This window comes from Peromyscus eremicus, chromosome 4, assembly GCF_949786415.1.
Source record: "Peromyscus eremicus chromosome 4, PerEre_H2_v1, whole genome shotgun sequence".
Taxonomy (NCBI): domain Eukaryota; kingdom Metazoa; phylum Chordata; class Mammalia; order Rodentia; family Cricetidae; genus Peromyscus; species Peromyscus eremicus.
Genome location: NC_081419.1, coordinates 104,033,993 through 104,057,345, shown reverse-complemented (window position 1 = coordinate 104,057,345; position 23,353 = coordinate 104,033,993). Strand labels below are relative to the sequence as shown.

Genomic DNA, 23,353 nt, shown 5'->3' with positions numbered 1-23,353 from the left:
AAATACAAAGAATGAGATAATTCTTTGTGTCCTATCAGACCACAGTGGAATAAAACTAGAAATCCAGACAAAGACTTCTTGGAGACTAAAGGATATATTTTTGAATGAATAGTGGGTCATCCAAGAAATCAGAGAGGAAATTTAAAAAATCTGGAGACAAATGACAATGGAAACATATCCTATCAGAACGTCTGGGACATAGCCAAGGTAGTGCTAAGAGGAAATTTTGTAGCAATAAGTGCCCATATTAAAATATCTGAGCCAGGTGGTGGTGTTTTATTACAGCAATATTAACCCTAACTAAGACAGAAATTGGTACTAGGATCACAGAATGTTGTTACGACAGACCTAGCCATGTTATTTGGTGAAGACTGTGGAAGAACTTTGGAACTTTGTGCTAGAAAAGCCACTGAGTGTTCAAAGCTTGGTGAGCTATTCTGTGGAAGATAAGTGTGTTGAGAGAGGCCTGCCTTGTGAAGTTCCAAGGGGCAAGTTTGAGAGTCACTTAAAGACTCTTGAGGCCATTGCATATTTTGAATTAAGAGTTTGTGGGTCTGGTCAGCTAGGACTGAAGAATCAGCCATGATTAACAGAAGACTAGCACCACTGAAGTAAAAGCTTTGCTTTACTCAGACAGTTGATCTCGGTTAGCTGTGTCTGAGAGATGGGTGGGTGGTAATTAAGAAGAGACCAGCATCACTGAGGTGAAATCTGGGAGGTGTATCCTCAGAGTTAACACACAGAAGCTGTGTTCCCGAGACAGCCAAGGTTGTCCTTCGTGCTGGCAGCTGGACTCAGTACTGTCAGAGTCACCGGGTAGTATTGGTTTTGAAGACATGAGGGGGTCATGGACAGCAGCTGAGGCTTGGCACTGTATGACAGGCTGGAGTCCCTGAAGAGAGCCCAGGAGAGGCTATTGGTAAAAGCTGCAGCAAGAGACCCCAGCATTTTGGAGATGACAGTATCATGGGATGAGCACCAAGAACAGCAGCGGCCGTGGAGTAGAGCGGGACTGAGTGCTGGAGACAATCTGTGTGGGCTGTAGACGGAGGAGCCAGAGAAGTGACCCATGCTTTGGAGGAGCTCAGTTCATGATTGGATCCCAGACCTTGGACACTGAGTTAGTTTCGCAGTTGGAGGGTGGTTTGGCTTTGTTTAGGTTGTGAGTGTGCCCTGGTTCTTCCCTCTTGAAGTGAGAAAGTTTTTAACTTATTTTTGATTTTAAAGGAGTTCACAGTTGAGAAATTTTGAACTTTTAAAGAGACTTTGGATTTTTTTAAACTTCTTTATTGAATCTTTGGGGGTTTCACGTCATGTACCCCAATTCTGTTCAACCCCTGTCCCCCCATATTTCCCCCCAACCTTATTGCATCCCCCCTCCCACGAAAGAAAGCAAACAAAAGCAAGAGCAACAACAACAACAAAAACCCCAACAAGAACAAAACCAGACAGGAAAAATCTCCACTTCTTCTTGTCTGACTCTCCATCACCTCTTCATCCGCCCTGATGTCTCTGGAGGCTTAATGTGATGTTGCTATTATTTTGTAATTTGTTGGATGAATGAGAAAGAAAATATGTGACTTAACTGTGTTTGTGTCAGGCTGACAAGGGATCCGCTGTGCTGGTTAGTTTTATGTCAACTTGGCACAAGCTAAAGTCACATGAGAATCGGGAACCTCAATCAAGAAAATGCCTCCATAAGATATTAACCCTAAGCCGGGTGGTGGTGGTGCACACCTTTGATCCCAGAACTCTGGAGGCAGAGCCAGGCAGATCTCTGTGAGTTTGAAGCCAACCTGGTCTACAGAGTGAGATCTAGGACAGACACCAAAGCTACACAGAGAAACCCTGTCTCAGAAAAACAAAAACAAAACAAAACAAAACAAAAGATAGTAACCCTAACTAAGACACCTACATAATCAAATGAAACTGATTAAGAAGATAGAATCAATAAGAGAATACAAAGATTAGTGTAGACTGCTTGCCAGTCATGTCTGAGGCTCTGGGCTCCATCTCCAGCAATACACACACACACACACACACACACACACACACACACACACACACACACACGAGAACTAGATACAAAATTGATACACAAATCTACACTTTTCCACATACTACTTAATAACTAGCTGTTATAGGAATGGAAAATTATACCATTCACAAAAGCAACTAGGGTATAAGCTATGTAGAAATAAACTTAAAACATGGAAAATTCTATATGACAAATTTTACTGAAAGCTTGAATTTTACAAATTTTATACAAAATAAAGCTTGAGAAACGTAGTATTCTAGATGTAAAGAATACATATGTCAAATCACACCAAGGATTTAAAATAACTTCACACTCACATGTGTAACTTGAGGAATTGAACTTAGGAGTGTTGAGGGTGATGGTTCCCCGAGGCTGGGGAGGGCAGGGTTGGAAAGAAGAGAGAAATGCTGAAAGGTTAGTCAGTAGGTACTGGCTTAGACAGAAGCAAGAAGTCTGGAGTGCTGATTGACAGCTGAGAGGTTACACACACCAGCGTTCTGTCTATCATAAAAGACTACAAGAAAAGACTAGAACCTTTTCATCATAAAGAAAATGTTAGAGGTGATGGGTTTGTTTAATTTGGTTAATTAATTTATTTAATTTAAATGACATACAGTGTATACATGCATGAAATATTATCCCATTCATGCTACAGTGTTAATATTTAATTATTTAACTGATACATTAATACTTTTTGTGCTTTTATGTATCAGTTAAAATAGTTACAATTTCAATCAAAATTTTAATGACCCATTTTGAAATTTGGCAAAGTAATTTTAAGAATGAATGTGGTGGAATCCTAAGCAAGGGAAGAGATTTTTCTTGTATAAACTCATTTTATCTATCTATCTATCTATCTATCTATCTATCTATCTATCTATCTATCTACCTACCTACCTACCTATCTATCTATCTATCTATCTATCTACCTATCTATCTATCTATTTATTTAACATCCTGGCTGCAGTTCCCCCCCCTCTCCTCCCAGCTCCTCCCCCTCCAGTTCCCTCTGTTCCCCCCTCCCCCAATATACTCCTCCTCTGTTTCTGTTCAGGGAAGGGCAGGTCTCCCTTGAGTATCAACAAAACATGGCATATCAAGTTGCAGTAAGACTAAGCACCTCCCCATGTATTAAGGCTGGACAAGGGGACCCAGTATGAGGAGTAGGGTTCCAAAGGCCTGTAAAAGAGTCAGAGACAGCCCTGCTCCCACTGTTAGGAGTCCCACAAGAGGACCAAGCTACACAACTGTAACATATATGCAGAGGGCCTAGGTCAGTTCCTTGCAGGCTCCCTGATTGTCAATTCAGTCTCTGTGAGCCCCTATGAGCCAGGTTAGTTGATTCTGTGAGTTTTCTTGTGATGTCCTTGACCCCTCTGGCTCCTACAATTCTTCCTCTCTCTGTTCTGCAGGATTCCCCGAACTCTGCCTAATGTTTGGCTGTGGGTCTCTGCATCTGTTTCCATTAGTTGCTGGATGAAGCCTCTCTGATGACAATTGGGCTAGGCACCGATCTGGTCACAGGAGATGGCCAGTTCAGGCTACTTACCCGCTATTGCTAGGAGTCTTCACTGGGGTCATCCTTGTAGATTCCTGTGAGATTCCCTTGCACCAGGTTTTTACCTGACCCCAAAATGCCCCCCTTCCCAGCAGTCTCCTTCAGTCCTCTCCTTCTCTGCCCGCTAACCCGATCACTCATGTTCCCATCCCCACCAGCCCTCAGTCCACTCACAAAGTGAAAGAGATTTTTTAAAGCAAAGGTAAAGGAGGCTAGAGCTATAGTGATGTAAAATGAGTATTCATAACAAAAGCCCTGAAACATGCTTCAAGTAGGAACGAAATGAATGAGGAATCATAGCTTTTAAATCAGAGGTAATTGACTCCAAAGAGGAAAGGATACTTCAATGAGACCCACATAAAACACCAGCCACTTGAAACAGGTTCTGACAGAGCTCAATAATCCAGAGCTGCCCACCCCTCACGGGGACATCACTGTTTATCATTCACATTACCCTGATGATCGCACAGCTTGGCTGTGTTTTCACCAAATGAAGATGCCTTGATTTGAGTGCTTCAAAACAAAGTAAATACCAGTGCTTTAATACCATTTATTCTGTGGGTTTATTTACTGTAGAGGAAACACATCTCATCCACATTGAAGCGCCACAGATAAGTGTGGAGTAATTGGCAAGGGGGTAGCTGGTTTCTATCCCTGGAGGACTCAGAATGGTCCAGCAGACCTCACATTTGGAGTTCCAAGGGGCACTTGACACTAACAGTCAAGCTGGCAGGTGTTTGTGGTGGTCCCCCCTTCCCCATGCGGAGCAGGCTCTCCCACAGTTTGTAGTCTGAGGTTCACACGTACCTTAGCTAGCAGCATCCTGTAGGCATAGAGGTGTTTACCCTTCCCTTTCCCCAAGGCTCCTTCATACTTCTCCACAAATGCTTGGGCTTCCCTGGTCAGGGGGGAAAAATGCAGGAGATGAGGAGAGACAGGAATTAAATCAGAAATCTAAAGTGTGAGGCTGAAAGCCTTATATGTTTATACCCTTAGAATATCAATTTTATGAAACAGGACGTTTTTATCCACTGAACTTTCCCAAGCAGCACTAATGCCAGGCATATGTTAGATACTGATAGGCACGATTTTGTCATTGCTCTCTAAGACTTAGCTCCTTGGTGTGACATTTGCGAATAAACTGTTACATGACAGGTGTAAGAAAGATGAACAGCTTTAAAACAGGGAGGTTCATACGGCAGTGGTGGCGCATGCCTTTAATCCCAGCACCCGAGACAGAGGCAGGCAGATCTCTATGAGTTCGAGGCCAGCTAGCCTACATAGAGAGTTCCAGGACAGCCAGCGCTACATAGCGACCCTGCCTCAACAAAACCAAAAATAAATAAATAAGGAGGTTATTTTGGTCATCTGGCTTGGGCCATAGATGAGAAAAACAAAACAGAATAGGAGTCAAGTAGACTAAAAGAAAAATAGCTTCTTGTTTTTAATTTTTTAAGTTTTTGTGTTTGTATACATGGGCATATGTGTGCCACTATGCATGTGTGGAGGTCAGAGGACAACTTTTGGGAGTCAGTTCCTGTCAGATACTTGTGTGGCAAACACTTAACCAGCTGAGACATCCTATCCCCCATAGAGTTTTAATTATAGTGGGAATATTTGAATCTGAAATGACCTCTACATGTGGTGATATTTTGTTTGTGCTCTCACAAATAAAGCTTGCCTGGAGACCAGAGTGCAGAGCTAGCCACTAGACAACCATAGAGGCCAGGCAGTGATGGCTCAGAGCTTTGATCCCAGCACTTGGGATCTCAAGCCTTGTTCCCAGTACTTGGGAGGCACACATGCCTTTAATCCCAGCACTAGGGAGGTTGAGACAGGAAGTGACACGGCTGGGCAGAGAAAAGGAATATAAGGCAGGAGGAGAAAGGAGCTCAGTCCTTTTAGGCTGAGGATTTTGTAGAGGTAAGAACTGGTGGCTGGCTGCTCTGCTTTGCTGATCTTTCAGCTTTCATCCTGATATCTGGCTCCAGGTTTTTAATTAATAAGACTAATTAGAATTTGTGCTACACCTACAAGTTCACATCTTCAGTGCTTGTTCTTCAGCTGGTGGTACTGTTATGGGAAGTTGTAAAGTCTTTGAGACATGGAGCCTGTTGGTGGAAGCAGGTCTGTGGGGCAGGCTTTGAGTGTTCTAGCCAGTCCCTGATTCCAGCTTTCTCTGCTTCCTGCTTTGATTTCATACAGCTCCTGTCATCATGAACTCTGCCTTTCCTGCTATGATATACTGATGCCTCTGTGAGCCAAAATAAACCTTTCTTCTTTTCAGTAATTGTTTCCATAGCTAATCCCCCATCTGCTGAGAATTGATCCTGGAAGCCCAGGGCCTAGAATTGATCTTCACACTAGGCAAGCACTCTACTATCACGCTACACTCTCAGACCCAGTTCGGGTCTGACAAAGCAAGAACCACGTGACTGCGATTAAAGCAATGTGCTCAGCCGGGCGGTGGTGGCGCACGCCTTTAATCCCAGCACTCGGGAGGCAGAGCCAGGCGGATCTCTGTGAGTTCGAGGCCAGCCTGGGCTACCAAGCGAGTTCCAGGAAAAGGCACAAAGCTACACAGAGAAACCCTGTCTCGAAAAACAAAAAACAAAAAACAAAACAAAACAAAAAAAGCAATGTGCTCAACTCATGGGCACTAGACATTCTTATGCCAATAACACCTCCTGCTTTGTCCCATTGTCAATGATGCCCCTGTGCTTCTCTGATTTATCTTTATTCCCCAACCTCATCTTTCAGGACTTAGCATGGTATCTGGCACAAGAGATGTTCAAACTTTAATAATAACACTAACTATTGTTTACTAATTCTGTCTAGGGCACTTGATATTTAGAGTTTGTGGGGAAAATGAGGAATGTGAAGCTGAAAGGCTAGAAGGAGGGAATCAGTTTGAGTGATTAAGGATCCAGTAAAAAAAAACAAAAACACTTGGATGGGGCCAGGGCATAAACTGGGGTTTGTTCTGTTTGCTGTCATTGTTCTTTGTGCCTCGCCATCCTTCTTAGGCAGTGTCTAGCCATATGCTTAGGTCAACTAGCCTCGTAAGTGTGTCAGAGACTGAGGCCCACAGCATTGCTTCTAAAAAAGAGGATGTAGACTCTAGGAGTGCCATCTGCAGTTGGAGACTGTGGTGGTTTGAATGAGAATGGTCCTCATAGGCTCATATGTTTGGATACCTGGTCCCCAGCTGATGGAACTATTTAGGAAGGACCAGGAGGTGTGGCCTTGCTGGAGGTGATGTGTCACTGGGTGGGGTGGGGGTAGGCTTTGGGGTTTCAAATGAATCACCCTGTCCTCACTGTGCCCTCTGCCTCTTGCTTGTGGTTCAAGAGGTGAGCCTCTCAGTGGAGGCTCTGGACACCTGCTGCCTGCTACCTCAGCTTCATTATCATGAACTCTGACCCTTTGAAACCGTGAGCCTCAGATAAACTTTCTCTTGTAAGTTGCCTTCGTCCTGCATGGTGTCTTATCATTGCAATAGAAAAGTAACTGAGACAGAGACTTAACTGCGAGAAGAGTCTACAGCAGGCAAGGGGGTGCATTCTACAAGGTCTGGTAATTCTGGAGAAGTGGTTAACAGTATAGGCTCTAGAGCCAGAGTTTCTGAGTTCAAATCCAGACTGGATCACTTAACTTGCTGTGGAATACTGGGCAAATTACTTGGTGGTTCTGTGACTCAGTTTCCTCATCAGTACACGTGGGATTAAAATAGTATCTGCTTCACAGGGCTGTTTTGAGGAAATAGGATTGCTACATTTACTGCATTTAGAGTAGGGCCTAGCATCTAAGGAATATTCAGCAAATAGTGACTAGGCACAGCTTTGCAAACGAGAGCATAAAGCCCTGAGTGCAGAAAGGGGTAAAGGGGATGTCCTGCAGAAGGGACCCTAGGCCAAGTCTCAGTGTGTGCATGAATTAGTCAGGTGGGATTCATCACTTCAGTGCTCCCACAGAGGATACAAGAAAACTACCCAAGGGCCTTGGTACAGGAGTGCTGGGCCTGCCTGTCAGCCTTGGTAGCTATGTGTGAGTGTCAACATGCTTAGCAGAGTTCCAGTGGCATATGTGCAGCCCAGAGGCATCTGCAGATGTTCAGAATACATATTCAGTGTCTGCATGTGCCAGCTGAAGAGACAGTTGGGACTCAGTATGGGATGGGCCTTGAAGCTGCTGACAGAAAACAAGGCCACACTTCAGATCTTGTACTGTGTTCCCTTGTGTCTTAGGTGGAAGACACCAAGGGGCAGGAGTTGGTGACTAGAGAAGACCATAGCAACTGTGACACCTCTCTTCAGGGGTTCTTCATCAGAACCGGATAAGCTCAGTCAGAACTCGACCTTGTGGCTGGGGCAGAGTTGGTCAGAAATGTGCTAAGGTCATGCCACAGCAGTCCCTGGTCATCCTGCCCATGGAAGCCAGCTCCTGGGGAAAGTTGCATCATTGAAGGAAGGCCAAGGAGGGGCTTCTGTGTGGGAGGATGAATCAAAATGTTTGAAGGAGAAGGTGAGACTACTGACTGATGGACAGGAAGTGGGAACAAGTCTCCTCTAGTGTGGAAAGAAAGGTAGCCATGGGAATAGCTGCATCTGGGGATGAGATGGCTGTAAGCAATGAAAGGTTGGGGCGCAGATCGATGCCTGCAGATCTTAAAGGCTGCCGCACTCTAATGCATCTATGTGTGCCATGCTTACAGTGGGGAGGCTGGAGGGACAGATCTCCTTTCCTGTCCAGTCCCACTGGGGCAAAGAAGAGGACAGCCTGCCCCTTTTCTGCAGAAGACAAGCCTCCTGTGCCATGGGAAGCATTGCCTACAGCCTACTCACCTGAGTTCCATCAGTGTCTTCACCACAGCCAGGGTTTGTTCCACAGCCCAGTCACCTGAGTTCCCTCAGCTTCTTTGCCATGGGCCAGGTCCCCCCTCCCCACAGCTCGCTCACCTGAGCTCCCTCAGCTTCTTTGCCATAGGCCAGGGTTTGTTCCGCATGGTGGCAATGAGCTTCTTCTTTTCTTCCACCTGCTCCAGGATCTCAGCCAGCTCCTCCTCAGACAGGGACTCTCCAGTGGAGACACTGGAGGCTAAGGAAGTGGACCTAGAGGCAGAGCCATGACAGAGTTGATGAGAGTTAGAAGGACTATGGACGGGAGGAATTCTCAGGAAAGATGGGCAGGATCTTTGACACTCACAGAGTTGATGGAGCCTGTCTCTACCAGGAACAGGCAGTGACTCCCACTGCCAGCGAGAGGAGGCCAAAACTGTATCCTGTAGCCTCAGGTATGACTAGGTTGCCTTCTCAAACTTGATTTCTCTGAGTTCTCCATTCATACACACTCTAGCACAGTGGTGTCCAATAGAAATAAAAGGTGAGCCACTTGTAATTTAAATTTTTTCTCCATTCGTTCGCTTGTTCCTTCTTCCTTTCTTGTAAGGATTTCAGGGCTTACATGGCAAAGCACTTGCCAGGCAAGCCTGATGCCTGGAGTTTGATCTCTGGAACCACATAAAGTCACAAGGACAGAATCAACTCCACAAAGTTGTTCTGTGACCTTCAAATATGCACAGGGGCATTTACCTCTGTCCACACACACTGTGCTGGCTAGTTTCATGTCAACTTGATACAAGCTAGTGTCATCTGAGAGTAGGAAGCCTCAATTAAGAAAATGCCTCCAGAAAAATGGGCTGTAGGCAAACCTGAAAGGCATTTTCTTAATTAGTGATTGGTGGGAGAGGGCCCAGCCTATGGTGGGTGGTATTCCTGGGCAGATGATCCTGCGTTATATAAGAAGGCAGACTGAGCAAGCCATGAGGAACAAGCCAGTAAGCAGCACCCCTCCATGGCCTCTGCATCAGCTCCTGTCTCCAGGTTCCAGCTCTGTTTGAATTCCTGTCCTGACTTCCTTCAGTGATGAACAGTGATACGTAAGTGTAAGCAGAGTAAACCCTTTCCTCTCCAACTTGCTTTTTGTTCGTGGTGTTTTATCACAGCAATAGAAACTCTAAGACACACACTAGTAATTTTTTTTAATCTTAAAACTTTATTTAAAATACTTTCATTACAAATTTAGAGTAATGAGAAAGTCCCTTATTGTCCCCAAATCATTTATAAATATGAACAGCATGGCATGTTTTTCATTTGAAAAGCTCCTGTTGAAATGATAAAATATGACCACAGGTATTAGTCCCACTTCTAAGGGGCAGTGATGTCCTCAAGCAGTGAGCATGCTGAGGTTACCAGATTATTGCATTCAGAATTTAGAGCTTAATCCCTTACACTGAACAGGAAGAAATAAGACTTTTGTGATCTAACAAGGGTCAATTGTCCCTATATAATGACTCTCCCTAGATCCCCAAGTACTCAGATCCACATAATAAGCATTTCTGTCTCACTGATTTTTTTTTAAAATTCACCTATTTTCTTCTGTCATTTTTTCCATAATGTTATAACAACAATAAAAGTCCATTAAACAACAACAACAACTCTTTCTGGTCAAGAGAATAGAATCTCTCACCTGGGTGGAGACCTAACATTACAGTTAGGCAGGGTCAATCTCTTGGCCTAGGGACCACCCTTAGGAAGGTGGGTTCACCTTATTCCATGCTAAAGAAGTGGGCGGAATAATTAGTCCTTCAATAACACACAGCTCTCCCCTTTCTTCTCCCCATTCAGGCCCCCAGTGTAGCAGCTTACCAGGCTACAGTCATGTAGCTCCTAAGTCTGCTTGTTTTTTTTTTTTTTTTGTTTGTTTGTTTTTGAGTTATCCAGAAAAGCATAGCTTTTCTTCCTCCTCTTTTCTAAGCATGCTTTCCCTAGCACTTTGGACTTAACCCAACATTTTGGACTTCCTTACGCATTTTCTAAAGCCTCCCTCCACATGGTGTGGTTGCTTGTCCACCATGTGTCTGGCTTCCATACCATCTTAAATGGCATGGCTTTCTCCTTTCTCTCCTCCATTCACTGGGCAGCAGCTGCAGTTTACAGCTGGCCTGCTCTGGGGTTATTTTAAACCTTAAAAAAATTGTCCTTGAGTTTCTGTTTGAGTCTACTCTGAAGTTCTTTTATTAATGAGACTAAGAACCCCAAGGGGAAACCTGGATTTTCCCTGTATCAATAGTTTGTTAGAAACCTTCTTTGAATGTAACATAATACTGAGAACGACCAATGAAATCTAAATGCACCTTGTCATATGAGATTGAACTTTGAGTCAGAATAGCTATTCATGAGCCCTGGCACCAGTCAGGGTAAGTCAAAGGAACACGTTCAATGATGGGCCCCGAGCAGGTGTATCCTAGGCTGAGGACACCTGTCTCACTCCAACTCAGAGCTAGGTTGCAGTTTGGGTTATAGATAAGTGAGCAAGAGCATGACTCAACACAAAAGTGTGAGGAGCCTTCTGACATATCAGAGACTTCCTATGGCTGCAAACCTTAGCTCAATACTCACAAAATTAGGAAATTTTAACTTAAAGTTTTTTAAGAGCCCTATTTTTAAATGGTGACATAAAATGGATAAAATTAATAATGCATTTCATTCATTCAATCAAATTATAGTTTTAACATGATCAATGTAAAAATCATCAAAATACTCTCTATAGTTTTTTCTGTTTGTTTGGTTTTTGGAGACAGGGTTTCTCTGTGTGTAGCCCCAGCTGTCCTGGAACTTTCTCTGTAGACCAGACTGGCCTTGAACTCACAGAGGTCCATCTACCTCTGTCTCCCAAATGCTGGGATTAAAGGTGTGCACGACCACTGCTTAGCCAAGATACTCTATTAATAGTCTTTTGGTACTGTCTTCACAACCTGATATCTACTCTTCATTTACAGTGCGTGCCAATTCAGACATCACATTTCCATCACAAATATTTTCTTTTTTTTTCAGTTTACAACTCTTTTTTTTTTAAAGATTTATTTATTTGTTATGTATACAGAAGAGGACTTCAGATCTCATTACAGATGGTTGTGAGCCACCATGTGGGTGCTGGGAATTGAACTCAGGACCTCTGGAAGAGCAGTCGGTGCTTTTAACCTCTGAGCCATCTCTCCAGCCCCTACAACTCTTTTTTTTTAAATTTTATTTTATTTTATTTTACAATACAATTCAGTTCTATATATCAGCCACGGATTCCCTTTCCATCATAAATATTTTCTACTTGTAGTTTGTAAAATTATAGTTGAAAAAGTCGATATGCATACACAAATTGTTTTAGACATGCTTTAAAAAGTTTCTTCCAAATCAAGTGATATAAGGTTATTTTTCTTTGATGTTTATATCATTAACAAAATACTTTGATTCCAAAGTCAGTTCAGGTCAGTTTCAAAACTCTGTCTGTCCAAGTTAAATAAATTCACTAACTCAGTTGCATTAATGTCAAATTTAAACTATGCCACATTAAATCAAGTTGGAAACTTATTTCTTTGGTCTCCCTGGCCACATTTCAAGTGCTCAATGCCTAGTGGTTATTGTCTGGCTAGCACAACTACAGAGAATTTCTGTCAAGAACCCCCGTGCTATGTCCCTCCCTGTGCCCTGGTAATACTGCCTGCTCAGCTGCTTCAGGATCCAAATTCCTGTGTGTGCTTTGTGCATCCTTGGGGATAAAGTGACGCGGTAGCTGATGGGGGAGGTGGAAAGAGAGTCTAGAGAAAGGTCATGTGTGCTGGTTGAATGAGAACAGCCTCCATAGGCTCATATGTTCTTGGTCCCCAGTTAGTAGAACTATTTGAGAAGGAGTAGGAGGTGTAGCCTTGTTGGAGGAGGTGTGTCACTGGGGGTGGGCTTTGACGTTTCAAAAGTTCAAGCCAGGCCCATTGCCTCTCTCTCTTTCTGCTGTCTGGATCAGGATGTAAAGCTCTCAGCTATTGTCCTAGAGTCATGCCTGTCTGCTTCCCACCATAATGATCACAGACTAACCCTCTGAAGCTGTAAGCAAGCTCCCAATTAAATGCTTTCTTTTGTAAGAGTTTCCTTGGTCATGGTGTCTCTTCACAGCCGTAGAATATGAACTAAGACATTATGTCTGGAAAACCTTAACAAGGTTCATAAAGAGATTAATCGGGATTACTGCTACCTTCAGGTTTTGGGGATCAGTTTACAGAAATCTCTGTGAGTTTTAGTTTCTTAACTCTTGGAAATAGAGAAATCTAGCATAACCTTGGATGCAGAAAACCCAGCCATAGGCACTTTTGGTCATACCTTACACATTCCCAGTGATAGCTGTCTTTGAGTCTTTGTATGATGTTTTCCCTTATTGGAGGGAGTTGTCATTGTTTGTTTAAATATGATGTTTTCCTTCATGGGAGGGAGTTGCCATTGTTTGTTTAAATTCCATCTGTCTTTCAGATACTTACTGAAATGCTCACCTTCTCTGTAGCAGAAATGTGATGCCCCAGGGCCCCAGCAGTACAACACTATCAAATCTTGTCTTGTGTGCACGTTGCTTTCTGCCTTGTCTTAATTGAGTCTCATCTTTCCTACTAGACAATCAGCATCTGGGGAACCAGGGCTGAGTCTTTTCATCCCTGTCATGGCAGTCAGCTAAAAACGGCACCCTTGAGTTCTTGTCTGTAACGCCTTATATTGCATATGTCATTTAGGGTATGTGTTTCTTCTAAAATTTAAAATACCCAAGGGCAATCAACAATGCACTCAAACTAGCTGGAGGTATAGCTTAATGGCAGGGCATGTGCTTTGAATGCAAAAGGACCTGGGTTCAATCCGGGGTACAACAACAAACAACCAAAAGAAAAATTGAGGCATGGTGGCATGTGATTATAATCCCAGCACTTGGGAGCCGAGGCCTGTTAATACTGTGCAGGAGTACAACCTCCCAACACAAACAAATGTGCTGTCAGTATGTGGTATGTGCATCTGAGTACAAGGCTGAGGAGGCCAGAAGAGACCATTGGGTCCCTGGAGCTGGAATTAGAGGCATTTATGAACTGCCCAACATAGGTGCTGGGAACTGAACTTGGGTCCTCTGGAAGAGCAAGCAGTACGTGCTCTTAACCACTAAACCACCTCTCCAGCCGGGAATGAAGATATTCCAAAGAAACACTTGTGCTTCTCCCTTGTGTTCTGAGATTATTGGAACAATGGACCCAGGAATTAGAATTTCCAAGGAATCTCATGCTGGGAGAAGCAAAAGGCTGAATCCTGGTGCCAGCCAGAGAAAGAACAGGAAGAGATTTCACACAGTTCTCACAGCATGTCAGACCACTTTGCAGAGAGATTGGACATGAACCGACGATGGGCTGGACCATGTCTTGACCAGGACTGCCTAGTTATACACACCCCTGCTCTTTATTTAAACCTAAACTTCATGTCAGGGCCTCAAGATAGACTTGGGGTGGGAGGGGTGGTGGCTACTGGACCTCTTTGTTCCTCTTCCCAAAGTGGTTACATTTAATAAACCTCCTTTCTCTTCTTTTCTCTTATTGAGTATGTCAGGGTCCAGGCTCTGGCCCTAAATGACTCTGTCAACAGTATGAGCAAAGAAAGCATGCTGGAACCCAGAAGGAACATCAAGTGTTTGCCATTACCCTAATTCTCACACCTGCTTCAAAAGCCTCCCCATCCATCATCATAAGGGATTCTTCAAATATCCCTAGAAGTGAGTAAATCATAGACTGTCTCTAATGAGTGCCAAAGAGAAGCCACCAAAAGCCACCTGTAGAAACCCGACCTGTAGATTCCATTAGCTGCCTGTCTACTGCCCCATATACTAGTGGAACAAAGGATTCCAAGTCAGTCATCCCAATGCCCATAGGCTCAGAGCTGGCAGAGCTCTTCAAGTTCTAGACTGTCATATTTCTAGAAGAGAGAAGGGTACTTACACACCTCTGTGTGCATGAAGGAGTGTGCATGATCCCTGTAGGACTTCCAAATCCAATGCCATTCATTATTTTCAGCTGGAGTGATAGTGAGTCACCAGCTGAAAATCAAGAACCTTGAGATCTTATCTCTACTCTGTGTCTGGACCACCTCTCCACACCCAGAGCTTCACTTGCAATATGAGCTGCTATAATAAACAGTGTATTGGGGCTGTTCTACATGTGATGGTCTGGGAAAGTAGGAGCAAGAGCAGTAGCTACTTCTCCCCAAGGTGAAAACCACCCCATCCCAGGGCTGGGAAGAGGGTAGCTAATCACAGTTACAACACACCTGGATTTCCTCAGCTGCTTGCCTGTCTCCTTCCCCAGAGTCTCCCTTTCCTTCTTTGGAGGTGTTCTCTGCTTCTTGAGGGAAGTCCTCTGGTCCTTCTTCCTCCCCTGGGAAGGCCTCTCCACTTTGCGTGGTTTTTGTCCCCGAAGCCCCTTGTGACAGCTTCCATGTTCCATCTGCCTCTTCCGGGAAGACCCTGGCCTGGGGCTACCCTTAGCAGGCTCCTTCCTGCTGGACTGGGCATGGTGCCTGTCTTGGGGACCTGCAGCTGTGGAAGTTTGTTTCCTGGAGGGTCTCCTTGCTGACTTGTCACCTGCAAAAGCAGAAAATGGACAGTGGTGGCTCCACAGGACTCAGCCTAAGAAAGCATCACTCCCTTGTAGGGGCTGGGTAACAAATATCCAACATGCTTCCTAGAGCCTACTAGCTCTGTTGAGCTCAGAACATGATGCCCTCAAATATAGCATCTTGGTATACTGAATGCTTTGTGCTGAAGAAAATCGAGAAACCACAGACAGTCACTCTCTGGCCTTCCCTTGTATCCCTGGAGACCCACACTGATAGAGAGGTGTCCAGTCCTATCATATTAGGAAAAGAGAAAGCAAGAAGCTGAACAGACAGACTTCCTCATGTCTGACCAACATTAGCTCATGCTCTAGTGTTCTCCGACATAGTTAATGAAAGTACAGTTCTCCCTAGAGTTTTTGGTCTTCATTTCTGAAGCTCTTGTGTCTCATAAAGCTTAAATGGATTTGTACACTTGTCTCTTGTTAACCTGTCTTGCTATAGAAATCTCAAACCACAAACCTGTACACCCCACAACCCCAAAGGCCTATTTGGGAAACTTCTGGTTTGAGAGGGTTGTTGTCCTCATCCAGCTTGCTGCCTTCCCCCTGATCTTACCTAAACCTTGGTTATAGATCCATATTGGTGCCTTTCTTCCTCCTGTACTTGTGGTTCTTTGCCTCAAAGTAGACTCATGTGCAGACTTCCAATGCTGTGGTGGTTTGAATGACAATGGCCTCTGTCTTAGTTAGGGTTTCTATTGCTGTGAAGAGACACCATGACTACGGCAACTCATAAAGAAAACATTTAATTGGGGGGGCTTGCTTACAGTTTCAGAGGTTCAGCCCATTACCATCATGGCAGAGAGCATGGCAATGTGCAGGCAGACATGATGCTGGCTACATCTTGATCAGAAGGCAACAGGAAGTGGACTGAAGCACTGGGCATGACTTGGCACATATGAGACATCAAAGCCCACCCCCACAGGGACATACTTCTTCCAACAAGGCCATACCTACTCCAACAAAGTCACACCTTCTCTCTGTGAGTTCAAGGCCAGCCTGGTCTACAGAGCGAGATCCAGGAAAGGCACAAAGCTACACAGAGAAACCCTGTCTTAAAAAACCAAAAAAAACCAAAAACCCAAAAAATCAAGAACAAACCTACCCAACGAAGATGAGAACAGATATCCATACCAATAAAACTTCAAACATCAAAACTCCAGATGTCTAGATCCCAGTGCAAAACCAAACACAAACAACCAAGACAATATGCCTCCTCTGGAAGCCAGCAATCCTGTTACAATAGGTCCCGAGAAAAGCAATTTAGCTGAAGTACAAGACAAGGACTCAAAATAGCAATTTGAATAACTTCAAGACCTCAAAGAAGATATGAATAAATAAATGCCTTATGAAATTATAAAAATGTAGTTGAATGAAGTAAGAAAACATTTTAAGTTATCGAAGTAGAATTTAACAAAGAGATACAATCACTAAAGAAAACCTAAACTAAAATAAAACTGAAAATGTCCCTCAGAGGACAGCCTCACCAACAGATTACAAGACATGGAAGAGAGAATTTCAGGTGTTGAAGACAAGGTAGAAGAAATTGACATCTTGGGCAAATAAAATGTAAAACCTAAAAAAAATTCAGGCACAAAACATCCAAGAAATCTGGAACACTATGAAAACACCAAATCTATGAATAACAGGAATAGAGAAAGGAGAAGAAACCCAGGTCAAAGGCACAGAAAATACCTTTTAACAGAAATAGAAAAAAATTCCTTAATCTAAAGAAAGATATACCTATCAAGATACAAGAAGCATAAAGAAAACCAAATAGATGGCACCAGAAAAGAAATTTCCACAACACATAATCAAAACACTTAATGTACAGGACAAAGAATATTAGAAAGACCAAGTAATATATAAAGAAAGAGCCAATTAGAATAACACCAGGCTTCTCAATAAACACTAAAAGCCAGAAGGACTTGGACAGATGATCTACAGACTCTGAGACCACACATGCCAGTCCATATTTTATATCCAGCTAAACTTTCCATCACAGTAGATGGAGAAAGAAAAACATTCCATGATAAAACCATATTTAAGCAATTTCTACCAATCCAGCTCTACAGAAGAAGCTAGAAGAAAACTTCAGTTGGAAGAGATTAACTACATCCAAGGACACAGGGAATGATTAATCTAAGAATAGTAAATAAAATTAAGGAGGAAATGCCCACATCACAAGAACAAAATAACAGGAATCAATAAACATGGCTCATTAATAACTTTCAACATTAGCCAAGTATGGTGGCACATGCCTTTGAATCTGGCACTCAGGAGGGAGAGGCAGGAGGATCTCTGTGAGTTCAAGGCTTGCCTGGTTTACAACTGAGTTCCAGGACAGCCAATGCTGTTACACAGGAAACCCTGACTCAAAAAACAAACAAACAAACATAAAATAAACTTTCAACATTAATGGTCTCAATTCTCCAATAAAAAGACATAGATTAATAGATTGGACTAGAAAACAGGATCCATCTTTCTGCTGTATCCAAGTAATATATCTCACTATCAAGGAAGAAAAATGAAATTGTGAAACTTACAGGTAAATGGATTGAGCTAGAAAAAAAATCATCCTGAATGAGGTAACCCAGACCTCAAAAGACAAATACTGTATGTTTTCTCTTATGTGTGGATGTTAGCATTTAAGCTTTCAAAACATGTGCTACAATTTGAATAACCACAGAGATTTTGACCAGAGGGGAGGAGAGGATCTCTCAAGGAAGGGGAAATGGAGCACAGTGTTATGGAGAGAAAGAGGAAACTAGAATAGGAAGATTAAATAGGGATCTGGATGGAAAGGCAGGGTAAAGGAGGAAATAGGGTGTAGTCGAAAGTTTTCCTCCATCCCACCCGGTCCTGCAGTCGCTCAGACCCAAGTAAACACATAGAGGCTTATATTATTTACAAACTGTATAGTCTATGGCAGGTCTCTTGCTAGCTAGCTCTTTCATCTTAAATTAACCCATAGTTATTAATCTATTAATTAATGTATCACCACATGTTCCGTGGCTTTACCTGTGTCCCATTACATGTTGCTCCTTGGGTGGCTGGTTCATGTCTCTTCCCTTCTACTCTTTTTCCTGTCTATCTGCTTGCATTTCCTGCCTGCCTCTAAGCTGCCTTGCCATAGGCCAATATAGCTTTATTTATCAACCAACCAAAGCAACACATATTCACAGCATACAGAAAGACATCCCACAGCAACAGGGGGAGGGACAACTAACTCTAAAGGACCTTTGAAAAGCCATATGGAAACCTACTACTGTGGAAGATTCCTGAAATATATATAATATGAAAGGAAGATAAATTGAATCACTAAATAATGAGGGGATGATGCCACAACTAGACATCTTATGTCACCAAGTAAAACCTTTAGTGCCAGGAATGGGCTACATCTTGTTGAGTCATTGGCCAAAAGAGTACCATAGAACCCCCCAAACATTACAGGCTATTGGCTGCTCTCCACAACCTGATGGTAAGGCCCTATTGCTGAAGACAACACTTACTTATGTCATTCAACACAGAGAAGTGGAGCTGGTGCCTGACTGAAAGCTACAGCCTTTCTGAATAGAGTTCATGATAGTGTAAGGTACTTTACACCTGCCAGAGGTGAAAGGTTTTCATCAATATCTCCCAGATACAAATCCTGTGACCAATAACAGCAACCTTCCTGCAAGAAATACTGGTGCGGGGACTGGAGAGATGACTCCAGAGGTTAAGAGCACTGACTGTTCTTCCAGAGGTCCTGAGTTCAAGTCCCAGCAACCACATGGTGGCTCACAACCATCTGTAATGAGACCTGGTGCCCTCTTCTGGTGTGCAGGCATATATGCAGGCAGAACACTGTATGTATAATAAATAAAAAAAAAGTTTAAGGTCAATTTGGGTAACAGGAGACCCTGTCTTCAAATTAAAAAAAGTAAAAAAAAAAAAAAAAAAGATACATTGGTGCAATGGTGGCACGAATTTTATGGAAGTAATTAACCACTTTTAAAAATTGGATTTAAGGCCCACTCCATGAGGTGGAACACATACCCGACACTGCTAATGTGGTCAAGAACCTGAGGCTAGATAGGTCATGACTTAGGGAAAATCAAATGCTATTATTCTGCCCCTGGGGGCTGGCTAGCTTCCTCCCAGGTCACAGAAATGCTGTAATCACATTCCCAGGGGGAGCTGCTTAAGCCCCAGCTACAAAAAGATTGTTTGCTGTGGGATGGTCTGTATGTCAAATGCTCTGATTGGTCAATAAATAAAACACTGATTGGCCAGTGGCCAGGCAGGAAGTATAGGCGGGACTAACAGAGAGGAGAATAGAGAGAACAGGAAGGTGGGAAGAGACACTGCCATCCGCCGCCATGACAAGCAGCATGTGAAGATGCCGGTAAGCCATGAGCCACGTGGCAAGGTATAGATTTATAGAAATGGATAAATTTAAGATGTAAGAACTGGATAGCTAGAAGCCTGAGCCATTAGGCCAAACTGTTTAAACAATATAAGTCTCTATGTGTTTACTCAGTTGGGTCAAAGTGGCTGTGGGACTGGCAAGTGAGAGAGATTTGTCCTGACTGTGGACCAGGCAGGACTGGAGAAAACTCCAGCTACAATTGTTAGGAGATGAGAGATGCCCTTTGGAGGGAGGGAGGCCTTCAGGTGTGGGTCCTGGCTGCACCACCTGCTAGGTGCTGCTTGTCCCATAGCTTACCAAGGCAAAGCTCAAAGTGTCTCTAATTCTGGGAATATCCTTGTTGAAGCAGAGGCTGAGCAGCAGGCCATCTCTGCTTGATCTTGTTGTAGAGTATTATTTTAAGGCATGTTGCTTTTGTTTATGTTGCATTTGTTTAACTCTGTGAAGCTGTGTTACTTGCCTGTCTAAAACACCTGACTGGCCTAATAAAGAACTTAATGGCCAATAGCAAGGCAGGAGAGAGACATAGGTGGGGCTGGCAGGCAGAGAGAATATATAGAAGGAGAAATCTGGGTGGAGCAGAAGTAGTCAGAGAAGGAGGAGGACTCCAGGGGCTAGCCACCCAGCTACATAGCAAGCCACAGAATAAGAGTAAGATTTACAGAAGTAAGAGAATGGGGAAAAGCCCAGAGGCAAAAGACAGGACAATTTAACATTAAGAAAAGCTGGCTAGCAACAAGCCAAGCTAAGGCCGGACATTTATAATTAAGATAAACTTCTGTATGTGATTTATTTGGGAGCTGGGTGGTAGGCCCACCCAAAAAAAATAAAAACAACCAACAACATGACCTCATGCCTCCTTCCCAGTTAAACCAACTGCTACCCAGAAAAGAATCATGCTTGTTATTGAGCAAGGAAAGAAGGAATGAGGGGGTGGTGGTGAGAGGAAGGAGAATGTGGGATGGCTGAAGTTCAGGGGCTAACATGAGCCTGGCACACTACCCAGGAGCCCATCACCCTCCACACTGCCTCACCCCCTCCATCCCCATCCTCCATGCATGAGAGCTGCTCTGATGGATTTCTCACTTCACCATGCGCCCAAGGCCAGGAAGAAGGCAGGTGGATGCCCTCTGGGAAGTCTCCTGGCAGCAGCCACATTTCACCGTGGGAGCCTGCAGACTGGGATCTGGCTCCAGTTATTTTATTCAAAAAGTTCTAAGTCCAACATTTCCCTGATACCTTGGAAAAGTCTTAAGTTCAGAACTCTCTCCCGTCTCCCCATGTACAACAGACAGACAGACAGACAGACACAGTGGGTGAGAATTGTTAAGGGGACAGAGCTGTAAACAATAAGCTCTTAAGATCATGCAGATGGGTGGCCAGTTCCAGCAAGTTCATTAATGTGGGCTCTACATGACCCTCTGCACAGGTCATTTTCAGTTCCTGTATGAGCCCTGCAAGGAAGTGACAACTACCCTCATCCCACTGGTGAATAGGAAGAGGCTAAGTAGCCACCTGAGGTTGCTCAGCTCAATTTGTAGGATCTGAACTCAAATGCAGGGCCTTCCTATGCCCCTGAGACTGTTTCCCCTATATCCACTGTGCCAAGAGACCTGGTAGGCAGGCCTTTGAGGATCAAGCTGAGGACTCACCTTCCTCCTCCAGGCTCTTTAACTGGCGGCTCATGGTCATCAGAATATCAAGGTCCTCACACTGGCTCACATCTTCATAAACTTCCAGCCTGGGGTGCTCTCATGCTGTCATGGTCACTGGCCTCTCTTCCTGGGACCTGACAGCAGCTGGAGCTGCTCTGAGATTGAAAGTAGAGGTAGGTTTTGTTGGGGAGAAAGATGGGGAAGGACGCAACGAGTTTTCAGCCCGTCAATCCATCCACACACTCCTCTGCTCTGGTTCCTCTGCCAAGGACAGTGTGGCCTCACGTTTCAGGCATCACTTATACATGAGGGCCCTGGAGGGGTAGGAACTGCAGGCTCGCCTCATAACAACGATACTACTTGCATCCAGCCAGGGAAGGTGTGAGCTGTATTACACGGCTCTTTCCCAGTGTCTTGAGTCCCTGATTGGGACAAAGGTGTAAGTTGTCCTCTGGGTTTCTGTTTAAAGTGCAGATTATGGGAAATGGACAGTGGGATCTCCTTGCTGTCCCCCATCCCCTTCCAGGGCTCAGTATTAAGCCAAGAGCCTTGTGCATGCTAGGCAAGTGTTCCTGAGTCCTGGAATCCACACTTTGGACCTGAGCCAGCACTGATGACTGTCCTCACTGAAGTCACCTGCTTATTCATTCAGCAGCTTTCTCTAGCGCTGCCTGCCTTTAGGGAATGTTCATTTGGCTGCTTTGAAAACCACTGTTACCACGGAATAGCAAGGCTGCAGAACCAGAATGGTAGGTACCAAGGTTCTTGTTGGTATCAGCTGATACTGAGAGGGATTCCAGGTTCTTCTAATCCCTTAGCAAGGAATTAGAGACATGGAGATGCAGCAGAAACAATATTAGGAAAAGATACACTTCCCAGGGAGGAATCTGGCCGGGACAAGGAGGCTCAGCAGCTCAACAGTCTGGCAGAGCTGGGGTTTTTCTGTTACCTTAATGTGGGCTTTTGGGCTCATTTGCATAGGGAAGCTTTTTCCTGCATGTTCTGTTATGTGTAGTTCTGTATACAACTTCCTGTTTCCCCAGCATTCTGTATCTCCACCCAGTGGTATCATAGCGGGCCACAGGCTACCCATAGACACCCTGGAGTGCCTCTGTGCCCATGCCAGTAGTGCGAGCAGGTTTCAGTCAGCTTCATAGGGGTGGTTTCCAATCTTTGATTTATGCCAACTTGCTTTTTTCATATGCTAATTTTGCAAGGCTTTGTGGGAGTCCTTCTGGACCCTACCCTCTGCCTTATTAATTCTCCTGCCTCACCATCAACAGACTTTTAGAGGAAGCTCCTGGAAGGGACTCACAAGGCCTCAGGTGCAGGAGGCTTTGTGAGCCCCTTTTCATTTTATTTATTTTTTTGGTTTTTTTGTTTTGTTTTGTTTTGTTTTGTTTTTTTGTTTGTTTTTTTTGTTTTTTCGAGACAGGGTTTCTCTGTGTAGCTTTGAGCCTTTCCTGGAACTCGCTTTGGAGACCAGGCTGGCCTCGAACTCACAGAGATCCGCCTGGCTCTGCCTCCTGAGTGCTGGGATTAAAGGCGTGCGCCACCACCGCCCGGCTTCATTTTGTTTTTACAAAGGATTAGTGGTATAACCAAGAATTTCACAAAAGCTGAAAATTCAGGTGTCCTGTAAATGGTGAAGAATATTGACCCTCCAGGGACAGAAGGCTGGAGGACACATTGTTGTACAAGGACTCCTAGCTACTGTTAATTTGAGCTCCACCGCCATATCATGCCCCGAGGTTCTACTCAATTTCAATTTGATGGGTACATCGTGTCTATTTACCAAAGCAACAGCAGCAGCTTTCCCACTGGGGTCTAATGATCTCCCCAACCATGAGGTTTGGACCAGATTTACAGTATCAGACATGATTTCCCTATGTAGAATTGGCTTCAGATCCTCGGAACAAACCTGGCCACTCTGGCACCTATTGGCACACCTTACCTGGGCGGTCAGTTGCATTGCGTGCACCATGAGGGCTAGCCAATAGGGAGGAAGCTTCCAGCCCCGGCTTTATTTCTCTATATTCTGTAACCAAGACATATGGTGTCTTCAGCAATATGGTCTTATCGTCAAGTTCTGGTAGGCAGGCAGCAGCAAAGACAATTATTTTGAATCACTTTGGGGGTTTCAGGGGTCTCCTTGCCCAGCATT

At 44.1% G+C, this 23,353-nt stretch overlaps 1 protein-coding gene across 1 annotated transcript in view; it reads right to left on the bottom strand.

Moving 5' to 3' along the window:
* The window catches only part of Tmc2 (transmembrane channel like 2), a 64,945-nt gene extending 43,725 nt beyond the window's left edge, over positions 1-21,220 (bottom strand). Inside the window, exons 1-4 of the mRNA XM_059258941.1 lie at positions 21,187-21,220; positions 14,774-15,086; positions 8,555-8,707; positions 4,404-4,494 (exon numbers count right to left, since the gene is read on the bottom strand). Of these exons, the coding sequence (XP_059114924.1) occupies positions 4,404-4,494; positions 8,555-8,707; positions 14,774-15,086; positions 21,187-21,220 (591 nt within the window). The remainder of the gene's footprint in view (positions 1-4,403; positions 4,495-8,554; positions 8,708-14,773; positions 15,087-21,186) is intronic.
* Between the last annotated feature and the right edge of the window lie 2,133 nt (positions 21,221-23,353).